Source organism: Rhinolophus sinicus, chromosome 8, assembly GCF_057876585.1.
Source record: "Rhinolophus sinicus isolate RSI-liver-muscle chromosome 8, RSI-T2T, whole genome shotgun sequence".
Classification (NCBI taxonomy): domain Eukaryota; kingdom Metazoa; phylum Chordata; class Mammalia; order Chiroptera; family Rhinolophidae; genus Rhinolophus; species Rhinolophus sinicus.
This window is the reverse complement of record NC_142508.1, coordinates 9256136-9280104: the sequence shown is the minus strand read 5'-3', so window position 1 is coordinate 9280104 and position 23969 is coordinate 9256136. Positions and strand designations below refer to the sequence as shown.

Genomic DNA, 23969 nt, shown 5'->3' with positions numbered 1-23969 from the left:
TTTTGAGATAGAGCTGAGTGCGCAGGAGTGCTGGCCAACGCCTCACCTGTACTTTGTACTCAAACGTGGCTCCAGGTTCAAGGGCAGTGGGAGGGCTTGGCTTTCCTTTCATTTTCTCAGGCCTCCAAACCTGACACCTGGGGACAGAACTACAGTTCCCGCCACACAGTGAGGCAGCTGGAAGAAGGGGCACTGAGGACTGAAAAGGAAAACAAGGAGAAAGAAAACCTTACCTGCTTGCAGAGGCGAGAGAGCCAGAGGTAAGTGACAGGTGAAGCTGGAAGGCGAGGGCTGCAGGATGCAGGATGGAGGACGGAGGGCCTCTGCGGGTGTACACCGAGCTTTCTCCTTGCAGGGCGGGTAGGCTCAGTTCAGGAGGGCTTGTGTGGAAACCTGAGGACTTCCGTGGTGGGGGAGGAACATGGAAGGAAGATTTCAGCTCAAGTTATAGAGATGAGACACCGGAAGTGGAATGGCTTTCTGTATTTGAAAAGTCAGAGGGAGAAAGCAAAGTGGTTAGATTGTGTCTTTCATCTGCTGGATCTTTTAGCCATGGGTGATTTCAGAGGTGTCCAAGAAAGGTACAGAATCCTTCTTCCTCCACTTAAACCTCAGGGTTTTTACATACAGATTGGATATTAGTGTGCATTTCACTTTGCATGGCGAGATAGACTTGTCCTGCTCTATGGCTTTAGAGAAAACCAAAGAATAAACCTGGGGGAAGTGAAGACGGGTGTCACACGGCAAGAGCAATCTGCCGCACGTCCCATTTCATCATCAAATGGGATTAGGTCTCATGTGTTTCTATGAGACCCTTGGTGAAGAGACCCAACCAATATCCCGGGAAGAACAGTTAAAGGACCTAGGGATATTAACCTGGAAGGGATATGCTTGCTGCTCCAAATATCTGATGGCCTGTCCTGTGGAATAGGAATCTGCTGGCACCTGGCATTTAGCATGAGGAAACCCGGAGAGATAGATTTCAAAGCCATGTAAGTTAGAGCTGAGCGTGCACAATGAATTTTGTAGGACGTAGTGAGTTCCTCCTGACCAAAGACATTGAAGTACGATGGATAGCTAAGCATAGATGCTGAGCTGGGAATGAAGTTTCAGGTGAGTGATCTGTTGGCCAATGTTCCCCAAACCTGGTCATCAGAATAACCTGGAGACTGTGTGTGTGTGTGTGTGTGTGTGTGTGTACGCGCGCATGTTTCAAGATATGTTTAGCAGATCTGAGAAGGGCTTCTGGAATATATATATAGATATATTTTTATCTCCCCAAATGATTCTGATATAATTGGTTAGTTTCAGAAACACTGTCATAAGAAACATTATTTTCCAACCTATGTTAAAATATGCCATATTCTAGCCAGTTTTTATTTTGAAGGTTCTCAAAATCTGAATTTCCTGGTCAAGCAAAATGAGGTGCAAACCAGAAAAAAAGGCCACGTCACTCTTTCCAAACTGACTTCTTGTCAGTCCAATCTTGTCTGTCCCTGTTGCCGGCTGCCTGACCGTTCAGTCTTCAGTAGTTGAGAGCTCTGCTCCCATGTGGAATGGAGACAGGATGACAGCACGGCATGTCCTCCAACTGATGAATGCCAGTTAAGACACTCCTGTGGGCATCTCTTCTGCCATCTTGCTGCTGTCTGGACACTTGATGGAGCATGGAGCACCTGGTCTCTATGACAAGGGTCTCCATCAATGCTATCATCTGACAGTGTACACTGTGTACTGGGCCCAGCAGAGAATGGCGGTAGAACCTCTTCCTTCTGAGGACACCGTAAAGTGTCAACCCCCCTAAGGCAGGTGTGGGCTTGTGGGAGAAGCTCTTTGTACCTGACCAGTAATTAGTGTTCTTTTCCTACAAGGATGTTAGTGCTTTGAAAGCAATGATCCCCCTCTGCCTTGTCCTGCCCTGGACCCCAAGAGCCCAGTACAGTGCCGGTGCCTGGTAGGTGCTCACTAAAGAGACGCTGACTTCCTTCTTTCTTTCTTAGCTCCATTCGAGGTGGAAAGAACCATGCAATTTTCCAACTCAGCCAGGGCAGCAGATGAGAACTTTGACTATTCGTTCAATATTATCCTAATCGGGGACTCCAACGTGGGGAAGACATGTGTGGTGCAGCATTTCATATCCGGATCCTACACAGAGACACAGCAGAACACAATTGGGGTGGACTTCACCGTACGCTCCCTCGAGGTCGACGGCAAGAAAGTGAAGGTCAGAGGGGCACGGGATCGGTTCTCCCGCTTTTAGCCAGGGTTCCTAACATGAAATCCATACCTGAGGAATAACAGGTTTAAATATAAAACATGAAATCGTAAAAGTACCAGGTGTATTTATTTTTAAAACATAGGTGTATTTATTTTTATCATTGTGGAATGAGGAAATTGAGCTTTTAAGTAACTCATGAACCCAGAAGCCATAAAGTATTGCTCAATTTAACTATCTCATATAGATAACTATACATAAAGGTCAAATGTCTACATAGTCGAAAATGTCAGGGGTGCCCAGTTAGCTGAGTTGGTCAGTGTGGTGTTAATAACACCAAGGTCGCTGGTTCGATCCCTGCATGGGCCACTGCGCCCTCCAAAAAAAAAAAAAAAATACCATATGCCAAGTCAAAAGATGAATGACAAATTGGAAAGAAAGATTTGCAAATATGGGACTTAAAAAAGGGCTAATTTCTTTAATGTGAAAGAGCCCTGATAAATATCTAAGAGAAAGTTCAACCAATACAAAAAGTAGGTGATTCACAGAGTGAACAAAACTGATATTTCACAAATTTTATAACAACCAGCTCATAAATTTATGGAGTGATGTAAAGGTGCTCATCCTCGCTCATAATTAAAAAATAAAAAAGTGAGATACTATCTGTTACCCATTTGATTAGAAAAGGTCAAAAAGTGATGCTGAATATGTAATAAATGGATCTTGTTTGGGATCCTGATTAAATAAAAACAGAAGGAAAAAGACATTTTGGTGGCAATCAGGAAAATTTTGATATAGGCTGGTTATTTTTTTTTTTAGGCTGGGTATTAAATGATACTAAAGAATTTTTGAAAAGCGTATTAGCAGTGGTAACGGCATTGTGGTTAAGAAAGAAAATGTCCATTTTTACATGGATATGTACGGAAGTCGGGAGGAAGTGACAGGACGTCTGGGATTCGCTTTAAATAATACCTCAGATAGATCAACAGAAAGGACTAGATGAAGCAAGAGCGGCAAATTCTTGATGATTATTAAATCTGGATGATGGGTACATGAGTGTTCACTGTTCCAGTCTCTCTAGCTTTGTGCCTGTTTGCAAACTTTAAAAAATAAATTTTGGAAATAAAGTGAGGGTATGAAGGAACAAATACCCTGAGACACTTTTGGAGGGTGTGTACATCAGCGCCATTGCTTGGAATGGTAATTTGGAAGCTGTTACTACGAGGACACTCCTAAACATGAACAGCTGACCGAGTCGTCCTTTCAAACCAAAACAGTTCCGCCAATGCCATCACCTTTGCCAGTGTTACTATCGGGGGGCAGGCTCTAAAGATTAAACCCCAAAATCTGGACAAAGGGATGACTGAGGTGAGAAGGCAAAACCACACCAGACCCCAGGACAGTGGATTCCCCTCTCACAAGCGTCCCTGAGGTTGTGGTCCCCAAACCCGAATGCCCAACCAATTCGCCCTGGGGAGAAACTGGAAAATCAGATTTGCGGGCCCAACCCAGACTTACGGAATCTGCATATCTAGAAGTGAGTGAGGGAGACCCAGGCAGCTGTATTTTTCAGACAACTTAAGTGAGCAAGTTCCCATCAGACATGGGAACTCCTGAGGCCACACCCTTTTCTACCCTTCTCCAGATGCAGGTATGGGACACGGCCGGCCTGAAGCGCTTCCGGAGCATCACCCAAATCTGCTACCGCAAAGTCGACGGGGCCATCATCGCTTACGACATCACCCAAAAGTCCACCTTCAAGTCCGTTCCTCACTGGATTGATCACATTAAACAACACAGAACAGAGAACTTGGACATTATGCTGATCGGTATGTCGTTTTCAAAGGGTTTAAAGTCTGCATTTCTTGCCACCTCTGCTGATACCCAGCTTTTCATGTGTTTCTGAAACGATAAAAAGTACAAGTGGGGGACAGGACCTCAGTAAGGATCTGGCCAGAAATTCCCATCAGGTTCACCTGACAATTGGGGGTGTGGGTGTGAACTGAAGAACACAGATTCCAAGGCCCCGCCCTACACTTTCTCATTCTGGGGACCTGAGATGGGTCCCAGGCCTCTATGCGTGGGACACGCAGCTGATTCACTGCACATTCTGTGTAGACCACACAGGACGTACTATGTAGGTTGAAGTTCACAGTCAAATGGCTCCAAGTCCCCAAGGGAGCCCCTTAGATAACTGTGACTGACAACACCCTTGAATGACATCTTACACCTGTTAACATCCTAAGTGACTCCTAAGGACCAACAGCAAAACTAACAGCAACTGCAAGTACACAACGTGCGCTCACAGCTTGAGATGTGAGATGTCCTGTTGTACATTCAGAAAAGCGTTAACGTTTCTGTCACTTCTCCATAGTGTTAGTTTTGTGAGCAGGGCGGTCTTTTCCTCCCCTCTGAGTACCCACTGCTTACCAAGTGGCCACTTCATTTCAGCAGCTGGCTTAGGACCTTGCTACTCAAAGTGCGGTCTGAGGACCGGCGGCATCGGCACCGCTTTAGAGTTTGTTAAACGTGCGTGATCTCAGGCCCATCCTGGAAATACCCAATCAGTCTTCATTTTAACAGGATCCTAGAGAGAATCCTACGCAAATATGCAGACTGAGAATGAGCTAAACATACCGTGTCTAATGGATTATTAATCCATTGAGAAGCACCTTCTAGCTCTGTGGCCAGTTACCCTCTGAGCCTTAATTTCCTCACCTATAAGATGGGATTAATACTGGGAGGGATGTAAGAATTTAATCAGATAATGTATACAAATTGCCTAGCAGTGCCAGACACATTGCAAGTGCTTAATAAGGCATAAGATTTCTTTTCTACAAGGTTTGTTATTTTCAAGGAACTTACTCATTCATGTTTCTCAAATAATGGGGGGTCATGGTAAGGGAGTGTGTCCCTGGGACCTGGGAAAAACCCGCAGTCGAGCCCTAGCCAGAGCAGAAAACACGGTGCAGCCTGGCCACCCACCGACGAGCAGGAATTGGGGATCCCCCTCTCTGGGTTGGACTCTGTGACCCAGCCCCCTTGTCCTCTGTTGTGCATCTATTTCCTCTGTCTCAGAATGATTCTCACATGCAGGATAATGTGGACCTGCCGCACTCTCTCACCGCTGTACCCCCCTCACTGCATTTCTCAAAGCTTCACCCCACTGCCTGCCCTTCCACAACGCCCACATTCTCTCAGTATCCACTAGCTCACATTTCTCAGAAGGCAAATCCCATTCCCCGCTCCTTCTCTCCATGACAAAGCCGACCTGAGGACAGCAGGCCTGGGGTAAGGTGCCCACCCTGGACTGGACCAAGCAGCAGAGCCCGATGGAGGAGGCAGGCACAGGATGCAAAGCCTGGCCAGGATGGGCTGTAGCCCACTTCCTAGCCCACTTCCCGTTACTATCAGGGCTCCAGAAAGGACTTGGTATTTGAGAACCATTTTCTTTCCCCTAAGTCGTTGCTGTTTTGATTGGTAGTTGAGCCCCCATGTTACACACAGACTTGAAGACGTGCTGTTTGGGACTCACTCTGTTTCTCCTAAGTTAAAAAGCCAAGTCATTCCAGAGCCTGGACTGGGCTCCCCCTTCCTGCTGCATCAGATCAAAAGCCCAGATCCCACAGCCCACTGCCAAAGCACATGCCCCTCCAATTTAATCACCTCATTTTCTCAGAGGGGCTGTGTCTTGCCCCCCCTGGCAGGACCAGAAAAGAGCGATTAATGAAGCCAAGAGTCACCTTCCCACGTGGACAGAAACTTACCTTCTTGGGGGAAGAATGAGATGCCTCCTCTCTCCTTTCACTTCCTACTCAAAGATCCCCTCAGGGACCAGAAACTTTGTTGATGTGACTTCTGATATAAAGGACACTTCTTCTAACAGCAGAGTTCAGAGTTATAATAATAAACACTGACCCCAAAGAGCCGTATTTCTTCCCCAGCAACCACTTCTGCGAAGCACCAAGGAGGAAGTGGCTGAGATTCCCAACACCCTTCATAACAGCTGCTTCTGCCTAGCAGGGCCCCGCCTGCAAGGTGCGAGGAAGAGGCTGGTGACAGGTGACATTTACTAACCACCCAGGAGGATCCAGGCACTGTTCTGAGTGCTCTCCTGGGCCACGTCATGTAATCCTCTCAACAATCCCCTCACTGTATTTTCCATTCTGCCCCCACATTTCTTCACAGTGTCTCTCTCTCCAAGTCTCTCACCCCCTCACGGCCGCCACTTCACCATCACACAAATGTCAGACACGACTGCATTGACCTGTACTGTTCCTCCTTCCCTGGCCTGGCAGGAAGGCCCTGTTTAAAATCCTCTTTGGTCCCCGATGCCCTCAAGATAATTCACAAATTCCAGAACAAGATTAGCAGGTGCCTGCTCTCCTCCTGGAGGAGGTTGTCTCATCTCCTTCTCATCCCCTCTGCTTCGTCCCTAACTTCTTACATCCGCTCTGTCGGAGTGAGGGTTTAGGATGCAGCTTCCTTCTGTAGGTTACACTGGAAGTCTTCTCATAACTCGCTTCAGCTTCTGGTCTTTGCCCTCAGGATCTCAGGCAAACCTTTCACTTAAATTCTTGTAATTTTCACAGATCCACAATCTCTCAGTGAAAAAAACCATTAAGGTCAAAGATTTCAGAGTTCAGAATTCGTCGGATCTTAGAGGGTACATTCTGGGTTACATCAACCCCTCGCCAGGGTCTGGGCCAACACCCCAGGGTCAAATGTATGATCATTTATGCACTGAAATGTATGAACGGTCACACAAAGCAGGTTGAGTAAAAACTACTAATGGTCAGTTAGGGCAGATTTTACTATCAGATGAATTACCAACAAAACGCAGGGGTTCCAGAGGTTTTGGGATCGGGGATGTGGGTAAGGCATGGCTCCCCTGTGCCTCTACCACTGGACCACTCACCTGACCCTTAGGATGTTATTTTGTGGCCTGTGTGGGATCGGTCAATTCTTGTGCAGCTCTTTCCGTGTCTGTGCGTCTTTCTCGCCTCCCTACAAGATGAAGAACCCCCTTCCTTTGGGGCAGGACGCATCTCTGGGTGCCCTCACAGAACACTTAGCAAAGAAGGGCTCACACTGCAGGAGCACGCACGTGGTTTCCTTCCCTCCACCAGGTGGCCAGGCTCATCCTGAGGGGTGCCATCACTGGCCGCTGAGAGGCAGGACAGTCCTCAGTCAATGCTGGTGTGGCGTCAGGGCAGGAGGAGACAAAAGGTCAGAAAGGTCACAGTCAGTGTGACCCAGCCCTGAAGCCACAGATCAGAGTGAGGGAGGCAGAAGGGGGTCCAGACTCCTGGCTCAGCGGGAACAATCCTGCCCCCACCAAGGGGCTCTCACACCTTTATTCTGGAAGCAGAACTATGCCCAGGCTTAAACTTCACAAGCTATAAAAATGCACATAGTTTTCTTGAACGTACAATCCTGAATTAGCTTCCTGTGCTGGCTGTAACAAATTACCGTAAACTGAGTGCTCTAGACAGAAATTTCTTCTCAGTTCTGGAGGCCAGGAATCTGCAATTGGTATCACTGGGTTGAAATCAAGGTGTCAGCAGGGCCAGACTCTCTCTAGAGGCTCCAGGGGGGACAATCGGCTCCTTGCCTCCTCCAGCTCTTAGGTGACTGTCAGCATTTGTCTTTATGTCACTTCCTCTGTGTGGCAGTCAGGTGTCCCTCTTATGCAGGTGCACGTGGTCACATTTAGGGGCCACCCAGCTAATCCCGAATTATCTCCCAGCCCAAGATCCTTAACTTCATCACATCTGCAAAGACCTTTTTCGAAATAAGGTTCCATTGACAGTTTTCAGGGATTAAAACCTGGTGTCTTTGGGGCCATTTGTCACCCATCACAGTACCAGCCGGGGTATGTCCCCTGAAAAGATCGTGGGTTTCACTTGTTTGGGGAGAATTATGATCTGAATCTAGCTTTGTCATGAGCTGGTTGGTGACTGATGCTGAGAAAGTCTTTTTTCATTTTTTTACTGGGATATATTAACATGAGGAAAGAAAAGGACACAAACACTGATTCATCACAAAGGGAACGCTTGTGTAAACACCACCTGGGTCAGCAAAGGATATTCCAGAACCTTCCCAGCAAGCCCCCTTCCTGTCCCTCTCAATTATCTCCTCTCCTCTCCCCCAAAGGTAAACACGTTATGACTTTATGTTAAATACTCCATTTTCTCTATCATTTTACCACCTAACCCCACACCCCAAATGCTGCACTTCTGTTACGTTATTGTTTCTGAACTTTATTTCGATGGAATCATACAAATGACTTTTTTGTCTAAGCTTCTTTCCCTCAACATTACGTTTATGACTTGTATCCACGTTGTTGCAAGCAGCTATAATGCATCCTTTTGCATAATTTGTATAACATTCCTTTGTAAGAATACACTACATAGTACTTCTCCTTTCGCAATAGATGGACATTTGAGTTGTTTCAGCAATTGGGAAAATCACTGCTCTGAACATTCTTGTATGTTTGCTGATGCACGTGGGCACATATTTCTGTTGGGTACATACCTGGGAGCAAAACTACATAGTCTCATAATGGTCTTACTATTAGATAATCACGAACCACTTGCATATACATTTGTCCAAACTCCTTGAACGGAAATACTGTGCATTTATTTATCTGTAAATTATAGTTTAAAAAAAAAATCCTTTTATTCATACCACAGCCCCAACCCAGGAATCCAGATCACAGTCTCCTCAGCTACACCCAGCCCCATCTCAGTGTCCAACAGTTTGTAGTTGCAGGAAAAAGAGCGAAAAGAGGAACAAGGCCTGAAGGAAAAACAGAAAAGACTGAGAGTCCGTCTAGCACAGTCTTTACCTTGTCAGACTTAGAATGACGGTCCCTCCTAAGAATATAGAGGCTCTATCTGCCTCCGCCAATAGTAAAATGCACACCTCCAACCCATTCCTTGCAGCTCTTAAAGGTCTTACCGAAGAGGGACTTAAGAGAGTGGTTCTGTTTCCATTCATCCGTGCTTTCATTTTCAGTGTCTTTGCCCTCAAGTACTATATACGAATCAATGCATGTTAGCATGTTGCTGAACTAACATGTTCTTTTTAAAAGTTCATTTTTAAAAACCAGGGTGAGTTACTCAATGGAATATTTAGTTACCTCTTGCTCGCAGGGAACAAATGTGACCTGTCGGAAAAACGGCGTGTTCCGTTTGAAGATGCCTGCACGCTGGCCGAGAAGCACGGCCTCCTTGCGGTTTTGGAGACATCTGCCAAAGAGTCTAAGAACATCGATGAAGTCTTCGAGAGCATGGCGAGGGAGCTGATCGCCCGCAACAGCCTCCCCCTGTCCGAAGAGAGCGCCCAGAACAACCTCTGGCAGGATCAATTATGTTTGAAAGGTATCTGAAAGAATCATAGAAAGAAGTGATCCTGGATAGTGAATACATTGTACTCTTTTTCAGTGCTTCTCACTCTTTTGACCTCAACCGCCAGAAATCAGAAATGCAGTTTACATCAGCCCCATATACACACGCACGTGTACAACTCACCCAACATTTCACAAAACAATACTGACCTTACTACATGGGATACATTCTGAATTTCTTTCCTAACCTCTTCTGTAAAAATGCAGGTTGCAACCCACGAAAATTGATTTCATGACACATTAATAGGTCTGTAATAGCCCATGGTCTGAAAACACGATACCAGTGTAAATATTTTATCAATCTGGATGTTTCTTATTCGCATATTCCGCCTATAGCTTAACTGCCTGCATGGTACATTCCATAATATATAGTGGAGAAAATCTAGTCCCTGTGCTATGAGAAGCAGTGACTCTTCCAGACTCTGAGGTGGAAAAAAAGGGAAGGAAAATTCACCTCAGTTTTGTGCTTCCACCGCCAGCATAAGGATTAATAAATTCTTTGTTTTCTCTGACCAAGAAATTAACCTTCGTTCTGTGGTAGATTGTTTGAAGGAGAGAAACAAATTTTTTTTTCCAGCTCTTTCTTCCCGTACAAATTCAAAGATCTTTTGGGTTTTTAATCTCCTCTTTGGATCTCCTCCTTTCTCTCAGTGGCTCATCAAAGAGAGTTATTCAAGTCCACAAAACAATTACATTACTTAAGACCCACACCTGTATCCTTACGTTGTGTCCTCTCCACTATCCCCACGCCCCACCTCAAGCCAAACAAGGAACACCAGAAAAAATCTGGGCCCAGGGCTGAATAAGAGAAAGTGAGGGGGAAGCAGGAAAAGTGGGGAGTGGGTGTTCGTTTGGCTTTGTAAAGTGACGAACGTTTGGAGATAGAGCTGAGTGCGCAGGAGTGCTGGCCAACGCCTCACCTGTACTTTGTACTCAAAGGTAGCTCCGGTCTCAAGGGCAGTAGGAGGGCTCTCCTTCCACTTTCTCAGGCTGCCAAACATTGACACCTGGGAACAGAACTACAGTTCCCACCCCGCAGTGAGGCAGCAGGAAGAAGGGGCACTGAGGGCTGAAAAGGAAAACAAGGAGAAAGAAAACCTTACCTGCTTGCAGAGGCGAGAGAGCCAGAGGTAAGCGACAGGTGAAGCTGGAAGGCGAGGGCTGCAGGATGCAGGATGGAGGATGGAGGATGGAGGGCCTCTGCGGGTGTACACCGAGCTTTCTCCTTGCAGGGCAGGTAGGCTCAGTTCAAGAGGGCTTCTGTGGAAACCTGAGGACTTCCGTGATGGGGGAGGAAACATGGAAGGAAGATTTCAGCTCAAGTTATAGGGATAAGACACCGGAAGTGGAATGGCTGTCTGTGTTTGAAAAGTCAGAGGGAGAAAGCAAAGTGGTTAGATTATGTCTCTGTCTGCTGGGTCCTTTAGCCATGGGTGATTTCAGAGGTGTCCAAGAAAGGTACAGAATCCTTCTTCCTCCACTTAAACCTCAGGGTTTTTACATACAGATTGGATATTAGTGTGCATTTCACTTTGCATGGCGAGATAGACTTGTCCTGCTCTATGGCTTTAGAGAAAACCAAAGAATAAACCAGGGGGAAGTGAAGGCGGGTGTCACATGGCAAGAGCAATCTGCCTCACATCCCATTTCATCATCAAATGGGATTAGATCTCATGTGTTTTTATGAGACCCTTGGTGAAGAGACCCAACCGATATCCCGGGAAGAACAGTGGAAAGACCTGTGGATATTTACCTGGAGGGATATGCTTGCTGCTCCAAATATCTGATGGCCTGTCATGTGGAATAGGAATCTGCTGGCACCTGGCATTTAGCATGAGGAACCCCGGAGAGATAGATTTCAAAGCCATGTAAGTTAGAGCTGAGCATGCACAATGAATTTTGTTGGACGTAGTGAGTTCCTCCTGAGCAAAGACATTGAAGTACGATGGATAGCTAAGTATAGATGCTGAGCTGGGAATAAAGTTTCGGGTGAGTGATCTGTTGGCCAATGTTCCCACCCTGGTCATCAGAATAACCTGGAGACTGTGTGTGTGTGTGTGTGTGTGTGTGTGCGCGCGCGCGCACATGTTTCAAAATATATTTAGCAGATCTGAGATGGGCTTCAGGAATATATATGTATTTTTTTATCTCCCCAAATGATTCTGATATAATTGGTTCGTTTGAGAAACACTGTCATTGGAAACATTATTTTCCAACCTATGTTAAAATATGCCATATTCTAGCCAGTTTTTATTTTGAAGATTCCCCAAATCTGAATTTCCTGGTCAAGCAAAATGAGGTGCAAACCAGAAAAAAAGGCCACGTCACTCTTCTCTAAACTGACTTCTTGTCAGTCACATCTTGTCTGTCCCTGTTGCCGGCTGCCTGACTGTTCAGCCTTCAGTAGTTGAGAGCTCTGCTCCCATGTGACATGGAGACAGGATGACAGCACGGCATGTCCTCCAACTGATGAATGCCAGTTAAGACACTCCTGTGGGCATCTCTTCTGCCATCTTCCTGCTGTCTGGACACTCGAGGGAGCACCTGGTCTCTATGACAAGGGTCTCCATCAATGCTATCATCTGACAGTGTACACTGTGTACTGGGCCCAGCAGAGAATGGCGGTAGAACCTCTTCCTTCTGAGGACCCCGTAAAGGTCAACCCCCCTAAGGCAGGTGTGGGCTTGTGGGAGAAGCTCTTTGTACCTGACCAGTAATTAGTGTCCTTTTCCTACGAGGATGTTAGTGCAATGAAAGCACTGATCCCCCTCTGCCTTGTCCTGCCCTGGACCCCAAGAGCCCAGTACAGTGCCGGCGCCTGGTAGGTGCTCACCAAAGAGACGCTGACTTCCTTCTTTCTTTCTTAGCTTTATTCGAGGTGGCTAGACCCATACAATTGTCCAACTCAGCCAGAGCAGAAGATGAGAACTTTGACTATTCGTTCAATATTATCCTCATCGGGGACTCCAACGTGGGGAAGACATGTGTGGTGCAGCATTTCATATCCGGGTCCTACAGAGAGACACAGAAGACCACAACTTGGGTGGGGCGTATCGTACGCACCCTCGAGATCGATGGCAAGAAAGTGAAGGTCAGAGGGGCACGGGATCGTTTCTCTCTCTTTTAGCCAGGGTTCCTAACATGAAATCCATACCTGAGGAATAACAGGTTTAAATATAAACATGAAATCGTAAAAGTACCAGGTGTATTTATTTTTAAAACATGGGTGTATTTATTTTTATCATTGTAGAAAGAGGAAATAGAGCTTTTAAGTAACTCATGAACCCAGAAGCCATAAAGTGTTGCTCAACCTAACTGTCTCATATAGATAACTATATATAAAGGTCAAATGTCTACATAGCCGAAAATATTAGGGGTGCCCAGTTAGCTCAGTTGGTCAGTGTGGTGTTAATAACACCAAGGTCGCTGGTTCGATCCCTGCATGGGCCACTGCGCCCTCCAAAAAAAAAAAAAAAAAAAAAATACCGTATGCCAAGTCAAAAGATGAATGACAAATTGGAAAGAAAGATTTGCAAATATGGGACTTAAAAAAGGGCTAATTTCTTTAATGTGAAAGAGCCCTGATAAATATCTAAGAGAAAGTTCAACCAATACAAAAAGTAGGTGATTCACAGAGTGAACAAAACTGATATTTCACAAATTTTATAAGAACCAGCTCATAAATTTATGGAGTGATGTAAAGGTGCTCATCCTCGCTCATAATTTAAAAATAAAGAAGTAAGATACTATCTGTTACCCATTTGATTAGAAAAGATCAAAAAGTGATGCTGAATATGTAATAAATGGATCTTGTTTGGGATCCTGATTAAATAAAAACAGAAGGAAAAAGACATTTTGGTGGCAATCAGGAAAATTTTGATATAAAACAGGTATTTTTTTTTAGGCTGGGTATTAAATGATACTAAAGGATTTTTGAAAAGCGTATTAGCAGTGGTAACGGCATTATGGTTAAGAAAGAAAATGTCCATTTTTACATGGATATGTACGGAAGTCGGGAGGAAGTGACAGGACGTCTGGGATTCGCTGTAAATAATACCTCACATAGATCAACAGAAAGGACTAGATGAAGCAAGAGCAGCAAAATCTTGATGATTATTAAACCTGGAAGATGGGGACATGAGTGTTCACTGTTCTGGTCTCTCTAGCTTTGTGCCTGTTTGCAAACTTTAAAAAATAAATTTTGGAAATAAAGTGAGGGTATGAAGGAACAAATACCCTGAGACACTTTTGGAGGATGTGTACATCAGCGCCATTGCTTGGAATGGTAATTTGGAAGGTGTTACTATGAGGACACTCCTAAACATGAACAGCTGAGTCGTCCTTTGAAACCAAAACAGTTCCGCCAATGCCATCGTCTTTGCCAGTGTTACTATCGGGGGGAGGCTCAAAATATTAAACCCCAAAATCAGGACGAAGGGATGACTGAGGTGAAAAGGCAAAACCACACCAGACCCCAGGACAGTGGATTCCCCCTCTCTCAAGTGTCCCAGAGGTGCTGGTCCCCAAACCTGAATGCCCAACCAATTCGCCCTGGGAAGAAACTGGAAAATCAGATTTGTGGGCCAGCCCAGACCTACGGAATCTGCATGTCTAGAAGTGAGTGAGGGAGACCCAGGCAGCTGTATTTTTCAGACAGATAACGTAACTGAGCAAGTTCCCATCAGACATGGGAACTCCTGAGGCCACACCCTTTTCTACCCTTCTCCAGATGCAGGTATGGGACACGGCCGGCCAGGAGCGCTTCCGGAGCATCACCCAAAGCTACTACCGCAGTGCCGACGGGGCCATCATCGCTTACGACCTCACCCGAAAGTCCACCTTCGACTCCGTTCCTCACTGGATTCATGAGATGGAAAAACACGGAGCGGAGAACTTGGTCATTATGCTGATCGGTATGTCGTTTGCAAAGGGTTTAAACCTGCATTTCTGGCCGCCTCTGCTGATGGTGAGCTTCTCATGTGTTTCTGAAACGATGAAAAGTACAAGTGGGGGACAGGACCTCAGTAAGCATCTGGCCAGAAATTCCCATCAGGTTCGCTTGACAATTGGGGGGTGTGGGTGTGAACTGAAGAACACAGACTCCAAGGCCCCTCCCTAGAGTTTCTCATTCTGGGGACCTGAGATGGGTCCCAGACCTCTATGCGTGGGACACGCAGCTGATTCACTGCACACTCTGTGTAGACCACACAGGACGTACTGTGTAGGTTGAAGTTCACAGTCAAATGGCTCCAAGTCCCCAAGGGAACCCCTTAGATAACTGTGACTGACGACACCCTTGAATGACGTCTTACACCTGTTAACATCCTAAGTGACTCCTAAGGACCAACAGCAAAACTAACAGCAACTGCAAGTACACAACGTGCGCTCACAGTTTGAGATGTGAGATGTCCTGTTGTACATTCAGAAAAGCGTTAACGTTTCTGTCACTTCTCCATAGTGTTAGTTTTGTGAGCAGGGCTGCCTTTTCTTCCCTCTGAGTACCCACTGCTTACCAAGTGGCCACTTCATTTCGGCAGCTGGCTTAGGCCCTTGCTACTCAAAGTGTGGTCTGAGGACCGGCGACATCAGCACCGCTTTTGAGTTTGTTAAACGTGCATGATCTCAGGCCCATCCTGGAAATACCCAATCAGTCTTCATTTTAACAGGATCCTAGAGAGAATCCTACGCAAATATGCAGACCGAGAATGAGCTAAACATACCGTGTCTAATGGATTATTTATCCATTGAGAAGCACCTTCTAGCTCTGTGGCCAGTTACCCTCTGAGCCTTAATTTCCTCACCTATAACATGGGACTAATACTTACTGGGCTGCTTGTAAGAATTTAATGAGATAATGTATACTAATTGCTTAGCAGTGCCTGACACATTGTAAGTGCTTAAAAAGGCATAGGATATTTTTTCTAGAAGGTTTGTTTTAAAGGAACTAACTCATTTATGTTTCTCAAATAATGGGGGGTCATGGTAAGGGAGCGCGTCCCTGGGACCTAGGAAAAGCCAGCAGTCGAGCCCCAGCCAGAGCAGAAACCACAGTGCAGCCTGGCCACCCACCGACGAGCAGGAATTGGGGATCCCCCTCTCTGGGTTGGACTCTGTGACCCAGCCCCCTTGTCCTCTGTTGTGTATCTATTTCCTCTGTCTCAGAATGATTCTCACATGCAGGATAATGTGGGCTTGCCGCACTCTCTCACCCCTGTACCCCCCTCACTGCATCTCTCAAAGCATCACCCCACTGCCTGCCCTTCCACAACGCCCACATTCTCTCAGTATCCACTAGCTCACATTTCTCAGAAGGCAAATCCCATTCCCCGCTCCTTCTCTCCATGACAAAGCCGACCTGAGGACAGCAGGTCTGGGGTAAGGTGCCCACCCTGGACTGGACCAAGCAGCAGAGCCCGATGGAGGAGGCAGGCACAGGATGCAAAGCCTGGCCAGGATGGGCTGTGGCAGTCACTGCACACCTAGCCCACTTCCCGTTACTATCAGGGCTCCAGAAAGGACTTGTTATTTCAGAACCATTTTCTTTCCCCTAAGTCGTTGCTGTTTTGATTGGTAGTCGAGCCCCCATGTTACACACAGACTTGAAGACGTGCTGTTTGGGACTCACTCTGTTTCTCCTAAGTTAAAAAGCCAAGTCATTCCAGAGCCGAGACTGGGCTCCCCCTTCCTGCTGCATCACATCAAAAGCACAGATTCCACAGCCCACTGCCAAAGCACATACCTCTCCAATGTAATCACCTCATTTTCTCAGAGGGGCTGTGTCTTGCCCCCCCCTGGCAGGACCAGAAAAGAGAGATTAGTGAAGCCAAGAGTCACCTTCCCACGTGGACAGAAACTTACCTTCTTGGGGGAAGAATGTGATGCCTCCTCTCTCCTTTCACTTCCTACTCAAAGATCCCCTCAGGGACCAGAATCTTTGGTGACGTGACTTCTGATATAAAGGACACTTCTTCTAACAGCAGAGTTCAGAGTTATAATAATAAACACTGACCCCAAAGAGCCGTATTTCTTCCCCAGCAACCACTTCTGCAAAGCACTGAGGAGGAAGCTGGCTGAGATTCCCAACACCCTTCATAACAGCTGCTCCTGACAAGCAGGGCCCCGCCCGCCAGGTGCGAGGAAGAGGCTGGTGACAGGTGACATTTACTAAATACTCAGGAGGATCCAGGCACTGTTCTGAGTGCTCTCCAGACCACGTCATTTAATCCTCTAAACAATCCTAAGAAGCAGAGCTGAATATCCTCACTCCCCAGATTAGGAAACCGAGGCATCTGGAGGTTAAGAGTCAAGTAACTCGGCCTCATGACCTGATGACAAGTGAGGCAGCATTTGAACCAGGCCATCTGGTGTCCAGAGTCCCGGTGGGTTCAGTTCCCTTCCAACTGTTTCCAATAGCTGCTTAGGCTGGATTGTCACTCAGGGTCCCCTGAAGCTCTAATTTAGGCAATGTCTGCATCTACTCTAGTGCCTGGACTTCAGGGTTGGACAGATTAGGGTTCAAATCTCTTTCTCTGTCTGAACTTGGGGTTGTAACTGACTCTCTTACATTTCTACCTCCTTGTCTATAAAACTGGTACGGACTTCAAAGTGACTGTTGACTTGAAAGATTAAGTAAGGTGACATATAAAGCACTTAGCACAGTACTAAGTACTCCATGAAGGGAAGCCGCCATTTCCTGCAGAGCAAATATGAGAGACTGCTGTGCTCTGCCCAGGGCTCCGAGGCCCACTGGGTGAGGAGCTGAGCCGACAGGGAGGGACATCTGGGACCCCCGGGGAGGAAGGAAACCCCACTAAAGGTAGCTCCCATAGACGGGAAGAGAAGGTGTAAATAACATGCATCACCTCACTGAGGGAATGAAGCAGATCTTATCACACTTGCGATATTCCCAGGAACATGGGCTGGATCTCTTTTCCAGTAAATTCCCGAGATTCCCAGGAAACACTGCAGCAGTTCTTCCTCAGGGCCTGGAGCCTGCCTGCAAAGCAGTCCTGCCTCTAGGGTCCCCTCCCCTTGGACCTGTCTTTAGAAGCCAAGCCATTTCTCTCACTCACAGCCTCCCTTGCTGGCTCTCCCCCAGCCAGCACCATCCTTAACTATTAATTACTCTGCTGCAGAAACAGATGGGGCAGCGAGGGTAATAAATGCCAGACTGCAGGATTTCCGGGAATCTCACAGCTTCCTTGGTATTCACACCCTAGTCTTTCTTTCGTAAACAGCATCTCTGCCCCCATTTCTTCATTCGTTCTAGAAACGTCCCCACAGGTGATTGACACGTGTCCCCAGTATCCCCATTTATGACGCGTCTAATCCCAAGGGCTGACACATGGGGCTTCCTGTTTTGTCACTGGCCTCCTCGCCTTAATCTTGAAAAGTCAAATCTGTTGTTCCCTCAGGGAAGTGTCCCCACCCCTCACTGTATTTTCCATTCTGCCGCCACATTTCTTCACAGTGTCTCTCTCTCCAAGTTTCCCTAAGCCACTCACCACCGCCACGTCACCATCACACAAATGTCAGAGACCACTGCATTGACCTGTACTGTTCCTCCTTCCCCGGCCACTGGCAGGAAGTCCCTCTTTAAAATCCTGTTTGGTCGCCCATTGCGCTCAAGGCAATGCACAAATTCCTCAACAAGATTAGCAGGTGCCTGCTCTCCTCCTGGAGGAGGTTGTCTTATCTTCTTCACATGTCCTCTGCTTTGTCCCTGACTTCTTAACTCTTACATACGCTCCATCAGAGTAAGGGTTTAGGAGGCAGCTTCCTTCTGTAGGTTACACTGGAAGTCTTCTCATAACTCGCTTCAGCATCTGGTCTTTGCCCTCAGGATCTCAGACAAACCTTTCATTTGAACTCTTGTGATTTTTACAGGTCCACGATCTCTCAGTGAAAAAAACCCTTAAGGCCAAAGAGATCACAGTTCAGAATTCATCAGATCTTAGAGGGTACAATCTGGGTTATATAGCCCCCTCGCCAGGGTCTGGGCCAACACCCCAGGGTCAAACGTATGATCGTTTATGCACTGAAATGTATGAACAGTCACACAAAGCAGGTTGAGTAAAAACTCCTAATGGTCAGTTAGGGCAGATTTTACTATCAGGTGAATTACCAAAACAACGCAGGGGTTCCAGAGGTTTTGGGGTCAGCGAAATATGAGTAAGAGATGGCTCACCTGTGCCTCTACCAACTGGACCACTCACCTGACCCTTAGGATGTTATTTCGTGGCCTGTGTGGGATCGGTCAATTCTTGTGCAGCTCTTTCTGTCTGTGCGTCTCTCTCGCCTCCCTAAAACATGAAGAACCCCCTTCCTTTGGGGCAGGAAGTCATGTCTGGGTGCCCAAACAGAACACTTAGCAAAGAAGGGCTCACACTGCAGGAGCACGCACGTGGTTTCCTTCCCTCCACCAGGTGGCCAGGCTCATCCTGAGGGGTGCAGTCACCGGCCGCTGAGAGGCAGGACAGTGGACAGTCAATGCTGGTGTGGCGTCAGGGCAGGAGGGGACAACAGGTCAGAAAGGTCAGTCAGTGTGACCCAGCCCAGAAGCCTCAGATCAGAGTGAGGGAGGCAGAAGGGGGTCCAGACTCCTGGCTCAGCGGGAACATCCCTGCCCCTACCAAGGGGCTCTCCCACCTTTCTTCTGGAAGCAGAACTATGCCCAGGCTTAAACCTCACAAACTATATAAATGCACATAGTTTTCTTGAAGGTACAAACCTGAATTAGGTCCTGTGGCGGCTGTAACAAATTACCATAAACTAAGTGCTTTAGACAGAAGTTTCTTCTCAGTTCTGGAGGCCAGGAATCTGCAATGGGTATCACTGGGTTGAAATCAAGGTGTCAGCAGGGCCAGACTCTCTCTAGAGGCTCCAGGGGGGACAATCGGCTCCTTGCCTCCTCCAGCTCTTAGGTGACTGACTGTCAGCTTTTGTCTTTGTCACTTCCTCTGTGTGGCAGTCAGGTGTCCCTCTTATACGGCTGCACGTGGTCACATTTAGGGGCCACCCAGCTAATCTCGAATTACCTCCCATCCCAAGATCCTTAACTTCATCACATCTGCAAAGACCTTTTTTCAAATAAGGAACCATTGACAGTTTTCAGGGATTACAACCTGGTGTCTTTGGGGCCATTTTTCACCCATCACAGTACCAGCCGGGGTAATGTCCCCTGAAAAGATTCTTGGATTTCACTTATTTGGGGAGAATTATGATCTAAATCTAGCGTTGTCATGAGCTGGTTGGTGACTCTGATGCTGAGAAAGTATTTTTTCAATTTTTTTATTGGGATATATTAACATGTGCAAAGAAAAGAAAACAAACACTGATTCATCACAAAGGGAACGCTTGTGTAAACACCACCTGGGTCAGCAAAGGATATTCCAGAACCTTCCCAGCAAGCCCCCTTCCTGTCCCTCTCAATTATCCTCTCCTCTCCCCCAAAGGTAAACACATTATGACCTTATGGTAAATACTCCATTTTCTCTATCATTTTACCACCTAACCCCACACCCCAAATGCTGCACTTCTGTTACGCTATTGTTTCTGAACTTTATATCGATGGAATCACACAAATGTCTTTTTTGTCTAAGCTTCTTTCCCTCAACATTACATTTATGAGTTGCAGGCACGTTGTTGCATGCAGCTGTAATCCATCCTTTTGCATAATTTGTATAATATTCCTTTGTGAGAATACACTGTATCATACGTTTCCTTTCTCAATGGATGGACATTTGAGTTGTTTCAGCAATTGGGAAAATCACTGCTCTGAACATGCTGGGATGTTTGCTGATGCACGTGGGCACATGTTTCTGTTGGGTACATACCTGGGAGCAAAACTACATAGTCTCATAATGGTCTTACTCTAGTAGATAATCTCGAACCACTTGCATACACATTTGTCGAAACTCTTTGAACGGAAAGTCTGTGCATTTAATTATCTGTAAAATATAGCTAAAAAACAACAACACACAAATCCTTCATTATGCATTCCAGAGCCCCAACCCAGGAATCCAGATCACAGTCTCCTCAGTTACACCCGGCCCCATCTCAGTGTCCAACACTTTGTAGTTGCAGGAAAAAGAGCGAAAAGAGGAACAAGGCCTGAAGGAAAAAGAGAAAAGACTGAGAGTCCGTCTAGCACAGTCTTTACCTTGTCAGACTTAGAATGACGGTCCCTCCCAAGAATACAGAGGCTCTACCTGCCCCAGCCAATAATAAAATGCACACCTATGGCCCATTCCTTGCAGCTCTTAAAGGTCTTACCGAAGAGGGACTTAAGAGAGTGGTTCTGTTTCCATTCATCCGTGCTTTCATTTTCAGTGTCTTTGCCCTCAAGTACTATATACGAATCAATGCATGTTAGCATGTTGCTGAACTAACATGTTCATTTTAAAAGTTCATTTTTAAAAAACCAGGGTGAGTTACTCAATGGAATATTTCGTTACCTCTTGCTCGCAGGGAACAAATCTGACCTGTCGGAAAAACGGGACGTTCTGTTTGAGGAAGCCTGCACGCTGGCCGAGAAGCACGGCCTCCTTGCGGTTTTGGAGACATCTGCCAAAGAGTCTAGGAACATCGCTGATGTCTTCATGCTCATGGCGAGGGAGCTGATCGCCCGGAAAAGCCTCCCCCCATCCGAAGAGAGCGCCCAGAACAACCTCTCGCTGGACTTCAGTCCAGAACTTAAGGACCAGGGTCCGAGTGAAAACACCGGCTGCACTTGCTGAATATGAGCACGAAGCAGTTGCACCCACCACAGGCCACCTCTGAAACCAACGGTAGCCGGATACCTAGTGTCCGCTGAGTAGCATTTCAGACCCAGGCGTCGACTGGCCGTTAGTGTTCCATCCTTCTCGCCTGGATGGGCAGCACATCTGCCTCCATTCACTCCAGAGGGCGTGACCTAGGACAGGTTATGGCCTCTGGAGTGAATGCACCTTGAAATCGAGTTATATGCCAGAGAAGAAATGCATTAAAGCAGATGAGCCTTTTCACAAGCATTTTTATTGTTCGAAAGAGTTACGGGGGAAAAAAAGAAAGGGTTACAGGGAGCAGGAATTCACAAGTCTGGTCAGGACCCCGCGTGGCAACAAGCAGAAAGTTGTTACCAGGGAATGGAAAACAGAATTAAATCAGAGGAGAGAGTGAGCAGAGAAGACAGGTGAGATTCATGGCTCACACCAGTTTTCCCTCATTTCTCTGCACAACCAATACTCTGCAAACCTCATCAGCCTCTAGGATTAGGCCCTCTGGGATTATCTGGAATTAAACATTCCTACCAACAGGTTAGACATGTGAGAACAAGGTCACCTGAACACCAGTAAGCCGTGATTGACCAGCCTTGGCTTCTGGTGGGATTACAGGGCCAACACAGAAACCCTCAAGTACACTCGAAAGAGATGCGAAGGGCCTCCCAGTGCAGCGGCCTCAGTGGACCAGCGCCCCCAAAGGTCGGCATGAGAAAGAGGCACAGGAGTCTCTCCGGCTGTGCACTATGGTCCCCGGGCGCTGTGAAGTGTGACAGGCAGGCGCCTTTACAGCTCTCGTATTAACTGCGTATTAACTGAATTCTGGCATTTTCCTTTCATCCCCCAAATGGTATGGTTGGTAATAAGTGGCTTATGAGAAATTAAGCTCCAAAAGGGACACTTCGAAGAATAAAAAGATTTTAAATGTCTGCTACTTTCAGTACGTTTCCATGTGTGAGAAAACCTTTCAGTTAGTATTTCATTGTTCATAGATTATTCCTGACCTCTTCCCCACTCTATTTCTGGAAAGATCTATCTGTAGTAATAGGACTATTAGTACCATAGTATTAATAACAGCAAACACATACAGCAATTACTGTATGCCCAGCACGGGACCACACACTATTTATACGAACTCAATGCATCCGGGCAGCCATCTTTACAGTAGGTTCTATTTACGATTCCAGTTTCTAAAGTAAGGAAATGCCACCCCCAGAGAGTCAGGCCACACAGCCAGTGCGTGGCCGAGTCAGGACGCAGACCCAAACGTCCTGGTCCAGAGCCCACTTAGCAGTTACGCTACGGTCCCTCTCAGATAATCACCAGCATCAGATCTGGGCTCCACCACAGTAACCTCTCCTCATCTCACACACACACACACACACACACACACACACACACACACACACTCATTCCAAGGCCTACTCGCATACGTACATGTCAACACCATAAAAAGCCCAAGGGGAGAGGACGAGTGGGGAGGGGAGGGATAGAGACAGGGTAGCTGGTGGGGTGAACAAGGCCAGTGCTACTTGACTGCAGGGGAATATGGGGAGCTGTGCCTGAAACACGCCAGGCCCAGCCTGAGTCCACTTCCTTCTGATCAGGGATAATGTGGAAACTTGGGTTCACTCTTGTCAAGGTTGTATGGTGACCCAAGGCAAACCAGGCTGTTCTGTCAGCCAGGAGCTGAGCCATTCCAGCACCGGGGTGAGTTAGATGGAGAGGACGGGGAAGAGCTCCGCAAAGCAGCTCATCGTGTGCCCTGCGGGTGGTTTGCAAACCTCCGGGTGACGGAGGAGAGGTTCTGTGGTTCATATCATGAAAGGCACTAATAGCACCTGCTTCCATTCTTCATTTTCAGAAATATCAAGCTGTTCAAGAGCCTGTGATCACTTATTGCGTGAACAAGCACACACGCTCACGAGATTCACGTAGCTGGTCTACCATTCAGCAGATGGCTCGCTCCTAAGGTGGTTTAGACGTCAGAGTTTCTCGTTTTATTCTCACCCATACATTGTTAATTTATACCCCCAAATAACTGCTAAACACTGGAAGCTGAAGTGAAAGTCCAGAGCACAGAATAGGTGATAATTCTACAGAATCATCCGGAGATCACTCATTGCGTGACACAAAAATTCCATTTACTGATGATCATTTTACTTCCCATTACTACTTGCATGTACTTGTTCTTATAGTGCGTCAGGATGTCTCTAGAAGCTGAAAGACCACCATTTAAAAGAGACCACTGAGTGATGATTAGATCCAATTAGTTTTTTCACTTACTGGGAACAGAAATTATCCACACAAAATGTGTTAACATGTTTAAAAGTTCCTTGCAATAGTTTAGTGGTTGCCAGAGGGTAAGGGGGGTGGGGGGGGAGGTGAGGGTAAGGGGGATCGAATATATGGTGATGGAAGAACTGACTCTGGGTGATGAACATACAATGGGATTTATAGATGATGTAATACAGAATTGTACACCTGAAATCTATGTAATTTTACTAACAATTGTCACCCCAATAAATTTAATTTAAAAAAAAAATAATAAAAAAAAATAAATAAATAAAAGTTCCTTGCAAAT

General features: G+C 46.6%; 3 protein-coding genes across 10 annotated transcripts in view; 2 read left to right on the top strand and 1 right to left on the bottom strand.

Annotated features, from left to right (window-relative positions):
- Positions 1-23969, bottom strand: part of SLC37A3 (solute carrier family 37 member 3) — a 93731-nt gene that overhangs the window by 40945 nt on the left and 28817 nt on the right. Inside the window, exons 1-2 of one of the 7 annotated variants that reach the window (XM_088799880.1) lie at positions 234-1991; positions 47-137 (exon numbers count right to left, since the gene is read on the bottom strand). The exons of 4 other annotated variants lie outside the window; for them this stretch is intronic. The gene's annotated coding sequence lies outside the window, so the exon portion shown is untranslated. Of the gene's footprint in view, positions 1-46; positions 150-233; positions 1992-23969 lie in introns of those variants that run through there. 2 more of the 7 variants (XM_088799882.1, XM_088799881.1) reach the window with 2 other exon arrangements.
- Positions 120-22314, top strand: LOC109439797 (ras-related protein Rab-19-like). Of its 2 annotated transcripts, none has more exons than XM_088799888.1 (7): positions 120-260; positions 2001-2224; positions 3861-4044; positions 9373-9600; positions 12494-12717; positions 14356-14539; positions 21096-22314. In XM_088799888.1, exons 2-7 carry the CDS (start codon positions 2024-2026, stop codon positions 21362-21364), a joined length of 1290 nt encoding a protein of 429 aa, XP_088656014.1. In that variant the 5' UTR covers positions 120-260; positions 2001-2023; the 3' UTR covers positions 21365-22314. The 2 variants fall into 2 exon arrangements, with proteins under 2 accessions (XP_088656014.1, XP_088656015.1); XM_088799889.1 differs by lacking the exon at positions 120-260 and adding an exon at positions 1036-1113.
- The window catches only part of LOC141567575 (ras-related protein Rab-19-like), a 35058-nt gene continuing 21733 nt past the window's right edge, over positions 10645-23969 (top strand). The window contains exon 1 of the mRNA XM_074315288.2: positions 10645-10756. The gene's annotated coding sequence lies outside the window, so the exon portion shown is untranslated. The remainder of the gene's footprint in view (positions 10757-23969) is intronic.

Bases quoted from the DNA above. Each gene is read 5' to 3' on its own strand.
- LOC109439797 (XM_088799888.1), top strand. From the start codon at position 2,024: ATGCAATTTTCCAACTCAGCCAGGGCAGCAGATGAGAACTTTGACTAT. The intron at 9,601-12,493 runs GTATCTGAAAGA...TTTCTTTCTTAG, and splicing joins GGATCAATTATGTTTGAAAG to CTTTATTCGAGGTGGCTAGA. The intron at 14,540-21,095 runs GTATGTCGTTTG...TCTTGCTCGCAG, and splicing joins CTTGGTCATTATGCTGATCG to GGAACAAATCTGACCTGTCG.